Source organism: Hoplias malabaricus, chromosome 3, assembly GCF_029633855.1.
Source record: "Hoplias malabaricus isolate fHopMal1 chromosome 3, fHopMal1.hap1, whole genome shotgun sequence".
NCBI classification, from domain to species: Eukaryota; Metazoa; Chordata; class Actinopteri; order Characiformes; family Erythrinidae; genus Hoplias; species Hoplias malabaricus.
The window spans coordinates 21,155,859-21,162,502 of NC_089802.1; the positions used below are offsets into that span (position 1 = coordinate 21,155,859).

The 6,644-nt window shown below is 39.5% G+C and overlaps 1 protein-coding gene across 4 annotated transcripts in view; it reads left to right on the forward strand.

Moving 5' to 3' along the window:
* rnls (renalase, FAD-dependent amine oxidase) overlaps positions 1-6,644 on the forward strand; it is a 106,585-nt gene that overhangs the window by 76,632 nt on the left and 23,309 nt on the right. For 2 of the 4 annotated variants that reach the window (XM_066665878.1, XM_066665879.1), the window contains exon 7: positions 1,838-2,357. The exons of the other annotated variants lie outside the window; for them this stretch is intronic. In XM_066665878.1, coding sequence (XP_066521975.1) covers positions 1,838-1,990 — 153 coding nt within the window. In that variant the 3' untranslated portion in view covers positions 1,991-2,357. Of the gene's footprint in view, positions 1-1,837; positions 2,358-6,644 lie in introns of those variants that run through there. 4 annotated transcript variants of the gene reach the window in all.

Genomic DNA, 6,644 nt, shown 5'->3' on the forward strand with positions numbered 1-6,644 from the left:
TAATGGGGCACCATTCAGTATATTTCATATGGGTTTGAGTGACTCATGTCATCATTCATTATCAGCAACTGCAATCAAATCTTCACTGATGAACTGCAGCTACTACTGCAGCAAAGAGGAGCAGATGAAACTGCAGATGAATCACCTTCATTTCAGAAGAAATGCTGAAAGACAACACAAATATTTATCCATATATAGCCATTTTTTTTACCCTGGCTAAACAGCCCTGTTCAGAACAATCAGTTTCTTGTTGAGAATGAACCTCTGTTTACTTTCAAGTGTGAAGAGGCACCCAATAGTGAGGGGAGAGGAGCAGAAAAGCTGGTTTTTAATCACTTTGATTTCTTCTCTGTTCTCCATTCTCCCTGTTTAATCTGTGCACTTATTTCTCCATGGTCATTGTTTTTATTTTGCTCCTTATATCATTGTTTTTGTGTTTCACATAAGACGCAGGACAAAATCAGAATGACACGTTTTATCCTGTGTCTTCAGGCTGATCACAAAAAAATGGGTTGTTCTGTTTCACAGTTTGTGGGTTTGTAGGAGCTGCAGATCCCTAAATTAATGTGCGAATGCACCGTAAAAAGGCACTTGTTTCGTAATATATCCCCTTGAGTTTATGCAAGTCACAATATAGATTAGAACGGTCACAATTAGGTATTTAGCCCAAAATACTCAGCTCTCTCATAGGCCCAGTTTGTAGCAGTCAGGCCGTTGATATCTGTGGTCTGCTGAGCCAATCTGAAATATAGTGAATGGTCTCCGCCCTGCTGAGGCACACCCAACCTGCAGACAGACAGAGCAAAATGACTGTTGAAAATGAGATAAGAGCAGAGCAGTGCTAAACCCTGTAACTCACTTAGTCTGCCACACTACAGCAGACTCATATGACTGCTAAACATCACATTTATGACGTAAAAGGGGAAAAAATGAGATAACTGGCTGCTGAAGGACAAAATTTTAGTTTAAAAAAAGAAAATAGGAAAAGGTAATCTGTAAGGCTGCAATCTGTATTTTAAAAAGAGTTGAGATATAAACTAACCCTTTGTCGACTTTTTTTTTTTTTTTTAATATACTTATAAGAATGAAGTTTGAAAAGGTGCACTGTGGTGCAGCAGGTAGTGTCGCAGTCACACAGTTCCAGGGACCTGGAGGTTGTGGGTTTGAGTCCCGCTCCGGGTGACTGTCTGTGAGGAGTTGGTGTGTTCTCCCCGTGTCCGTGTGGGTTTCCTCCAGGTGCTCCGGTTTCCTCCCACAGTCCAAAAACACACGTTGGTAGGTGGATTGGTGACTCAAAAGTGTCTTTAGGTGTGAGTGAGTGTGTATATTGACCTGTGAAGGACTGGCGCCCCTTCCAGGGTGTATTCCCGCCTTGTGCCCAATGATTCCAGCTAGGCTCTGAACCCACCGTGACCCTGAACTTGATAAGCGGTTACAGATAATGAATGAAAGTTTGAAAAAACTGAAACTTTACAACACAGGCCTAATAGTAATTTATAAAGTTATGTAGCAATATATTTGTAATCTGCCTTAAAATTATTCTTAAACACAGGGACCTAGAAAGTTGTTGTCCCACATATGAGCAACTACTCTCTAGGCACATAGCGTATCGCAGCATACGTACACACACACATACATTCCTGTTTTCGTATGAATCAGCTTCATAAAGAGAGTTTTCCAGTTGGGAGTTCAGGCGAGATGTAGGTTATCTGGGACAAGCGAACGTGCAGTCCCACTCAATAGCAGCAGAAGATGGAGGTTGCATCAGCTATTGGAAGGTGGATCGTTAGTACAGCACTAATGCCGCGTGCGCTCGATTGTGTTCTTCTCTAATTAGGTGACAGGATCGGTGGCTGACTGCCCAGGGCAAATCACCCTGCTTTCCGAGCCTCTGCTGGTGTGCGGGGGCGATGCCTTCACACACTCCAATTTCGACGGCTGCGTCGAGTCTGCCCTCAAGGTCTTCCAGGTTCTGAAGTCATCTCTCTGAAGCTGTTTATGTATTTTTTTTTTCTTCTTTATTTTTTCTATGATGCAGATTAAGCCCTGCCCACTTCCGGATGTACTGTACCAAGTGCACGAGTTTTTCTTATTCTGGGCTCTGCAGACACGTTTTTGTTACAAAACCAATTACACTGTCTGCTCCAGATTCAGGGGGATTAAGAAGAAGACTGAATGAAGTGTGAAGTATGAGTAGTGAGGGGGGAAAAAGCTGATCCCTTAAATTGGTGTTATATAGGGCAAAGCCGAGCTCTATGAACGGGCCTTTAAGCCACATTCAGTAATGTACTGTAAATGTAAGTGCCACAGTTCTGTCCATGTGTTCCTGACCTAGTGAAATATGAATAAATAAGGAATAACCCTTTAGATCTCATGTGTGTGTTTGTGTTTCTGCGTTGTGCATATTGCATGCAAAGCTTAAAAGATAATTCATGCAAATCAGACGTGTGTGTGTGTTGGGGGTGAGCTGCCGCTCTGGGAAGCTTGTGAGAGAAGAAAAAGCTACCACTGACCGACTTGCACAGCTTAGCAGCACTGCAGCTGGGCCGTAATCTGGGACAAAATGTTTGGCAGGATGGATGGGGAAGAGAGCCCCTTTTTAATCCAGCTATAATTACGGCCCGGTGGGCCCCAGGCCCACTGCACAGCTGGGCATACCCACCCAAAGCATTTTGTCATGCTCTCTCTATCTATGTCTGTCTCCCTCTCGCTCTGTTTCCCATCCCCCTCCGTATCCCACTGCTAATGTCAGCCACAGCACCATACCAGGATTATATTACACTTTCATCCCACCCCTCTGGAGATTGTACTATATCATCACTATGGGGGGAAGCAGAAGATCAGTATGTACTATTTAGCTAGACATCTAGACATATACTTATTTAGAGGACTACTAGAGACACTGTGCATTAACTGAATGACAGCAGTGCAGTTTGATTTTTAATGGAATATTCTTACATTCATAACTTTATCTTGTCTTTATCTTTTCCTTTCCAAAAACAGTGAACCCACTCTGTCAAATCTTAGTGACACTGGCATATCCCCTTGTGTCCAAGGAAAAATGTGACTATCTTTAGTACATCATTTGAGCACACATTATGAAAAATTAAAAATGAATGGTCCAATAGAAATGTTCCAAAATTACTTTGGAATACATTATTGGTCACACTTTATTTGGATGATCCCCTATAAATGATCTAAAGATTAATAAATTATTAAAGGGGACGTCTGCGATTGTGGGGAAATGCTGTTCTCTCTGGTTTGCTTGCATTCAGAATCTCTACATATTTTAAGGTGGAAATATATGAGGGGAAAAAATATGACTTTTTGTACATGGCTGAAGTTCAACTTGTCTGTAAGATTATATTTGTTTTATAATATGTTTATATATGTTTGAATTGCCAAAAAAACTCATTTGTAAATCCAATTGTTTAGTTTTGTAGCACTTTCGGTAATGTGGTTAGATGTCTCCCGAATGTGGAGACATTTCAACTTAAGTAATCCAAAACAGCACCCATCTTTGGGAGCAGGAATAGAGGAATATCCTTCATCACGGTTCATGCTTTTCAACATTTGGAATTTAGAATATAAAAACACAATAAGCACTGAGAGATAAAGCCTAGAATACCAGATAGACCATTTGTTTTTTTAAACATTTACTGGCACCAGGGCTTCATAAACACATTAGAGCAGTTTCAAACACAAACAGACTCGAGAGCAGCAAATGGTAAGGAAACATTCTTAGAATGTTGTCAAAAAAACGGGTTGTTTTTTCTTTTTCTTTTTTTTTTACAATTGTGAGCGTAAACCATGCTTTGGATACCACTCATATATTAAGCATTTGCCAGTAGCATTGTATTTTGGATTAATTGTTCCCTTTTTATTACTAATTCCAGAAAAAGGATTGTTTGCAGTCCCTGAAAAATTGCAACAGATTATTATGAACAACGCTAATATTTTCCATTAACTGGTTCTCTGCCTTAGACAGCTTACATTATCCAGTCTGACTGCCCAGTATTGAAATGTGTGCATATGTGGCACTTGTCATTCAAAAATCTGCTGTGATTGGTTGACCTATTTCTATACATGAGCACATTGAAGAGGTGGTCACCCGTTCATGTTCATGAGCACAAACACAAAAGCAAGGTCTAAGCATATCATGTAGGCCAAGCCTGAATGTGGAGTGAATAAAGTCAGATTAAGTGGGACAAATAACACTGAAAAGTGAATGGTTTTCTAGTCGTGTCCTTTCAATATTCAGTGCTACACACAAAACACAAAACACCCTTCAAGTATTTAATTCTCAGCTGTGTTATGTTAGGGATGTTTTTCACACCTCTAAAGTTCAGATTGAGAAACTGGTTGCAGTTTCTGCTTCTGTGATTCGTGTAACCTCACACCCATCCTGTGATGGTGAGGTCTGCGCTCTGGTGTGACTAATCCATCGTGGTTGAGAATGCCACAGAGATATACAATGTCTAACAAAAGTGCGTACATCACTCTTGACTATCACTTTCTAATCTTAATTAAAAAAAAAAAATGTATACGATTCTGAAGATGTTTCTCATGGCAAGCAAATGGCATCTGGAGGCAGCAAGGAGACCTCCAAATGTTGTAAAGCATGAACTGAGATGAGGATATTGCTGTATTCCTATCACCAATTGAATTTCAGCCAGAGACAGGTATGCTGTGTGACCTCAGCACTTCCGAAAGGTGCATTTTCCCCATTCACACAAGAACACTGACAACAGCTTTTTTTTTTTTTTATCTCCACCTTGGAAAGCGTTTTGCAAACTTCAGTTTTTAGTGACCTGAAAAACAGTTTTCATGTGGATGGGAAGACAAAACGCAGACAAAGACCTTCATTTGTTTGATTCACTGTTTTATTACTTTCCATTTTAATACCAATTACAAAGTACAGAGGTATTAATGTCAATGAAACAACATCTTTATAACCCCTTTCCCTCAACCCCCTTCCCCCCAGCATTCAGTGTAATATAAGGGCATACAAAAGAAAGGAAACAGGGCATATCTGTTTTTCAGCATGCTTATCACTTTTATACTATTAAACAATTCCCATGTATTGTTCCCAACATATATTTGTAGATTAAAAAAAAACAATTAATTCATTTTTAAAAAATAAATAAATAAACTACATTAAACTAAATTGAGTCTTGCCACTTCAGAAGCCTCAGGAATCCTGTAAATAGTCCAAATATTTTCCACACAAAGACCTTCATTTTTAAAATGTCCACATCCATGTGGATGAGGTCTTAGGCAGCCCAACAAACCTGAACAGACTGTCAAATTTCACAGTTTGTGGGATGGTAAGATCTCCAGTTAATATGAACATCAGATCCCCAATTAATGTGCACATGCACTGAATAATATAATTTCATTATATGTCCCTTTTGAAGAACTAAATTATTACAGCAAATTACAAAAAGAGACAATACATCAAGAAAAAAGCAGCAAAAATCAGCATATCCCCTACTGGTCATAGTTCACTTTGCTTGAGGGGTTTTGTGCTTCTACTTTCCACATTAAGACTGGCAAAAGCTATTCAATGGGATTCAGGTGACATACTTGAGCAAGGAATCGTTTTTACTTACTTCTTCTTTAAAAAATACTGGATACGCTTCCATTTTAACCAATTTCGTCCTCCAAGTTTCACAGTTGGAACTATACAGTCATTGTAATGGCCCTGGGCAGGAGGCACTCGTAAATCTGTTTTTCAGCACAAAAGTGCATAAATAGCAGACAGTGTTCCTTGTCATCTTTTGTGGATGGCCACTATGACTTGTATTAATGGTAGTGTGCCTCTTCCAATACCTCAGGACGATCACAGCAACTGTGTTTTCGCTTAGGCTTAGAAGCTTTCTCAGTCAGGAAATTCCTCCCTTTGGTGCATGTTTAACAGCTTGGTTTCCTGCTAAAAACACTCTCGAGTAGCCAATCCACCTACCAACGTGTGTTTTTGGATTGTGGGAGGAAACCGGAGCACAACCACAGGGAGAACACACCAACAAACGGAGTGGGACTTGAACTCATAGCCCCAGGATCCTGGAGCTGTGTGATTGCGACACTACCTGCTGCGCCACCATGCTACACCTAACAAGCTTTAGTTAACTAAAGTTAACACTAATTAATAAGAAGAACCACAGATCTACTCACCTTTGTTTTACTGAGTTTGTACAATGGAAATGCTGTCTGTCCTGATTCTTATCATTATAAATAATTGCATCTATCATAAATTTCTAATTTTAGTTAATGTACTTTTTTATGTCTACAGCCCAGAATAATTAAAAGATTATGCTAGTGTTTTGAACCTAAATTTTTCTATCACACCTGTGCCATATGGTTCATCACTGCAATTTCCCTTTACATAACAGAACACCTGCTGGCTTATAATAGAAGACAAGGGGGCAGATGTTGCAGTACCTGCCTGTTGTCTTCTACAGTAAGACAGTTTTAGTAGACAGCTTTTTTGTTCTTTTACAAAGCATCGGAAACCAACCACAATAATCGTCCAAATTACAGATATGGCAGATTTAATTTAAAAATGATCGAATATACCTTTAACATTCATAAGCTTTTAAAATATGCTAGTGAACAAAACATGTTAGTGTGAATACATGTCTGTA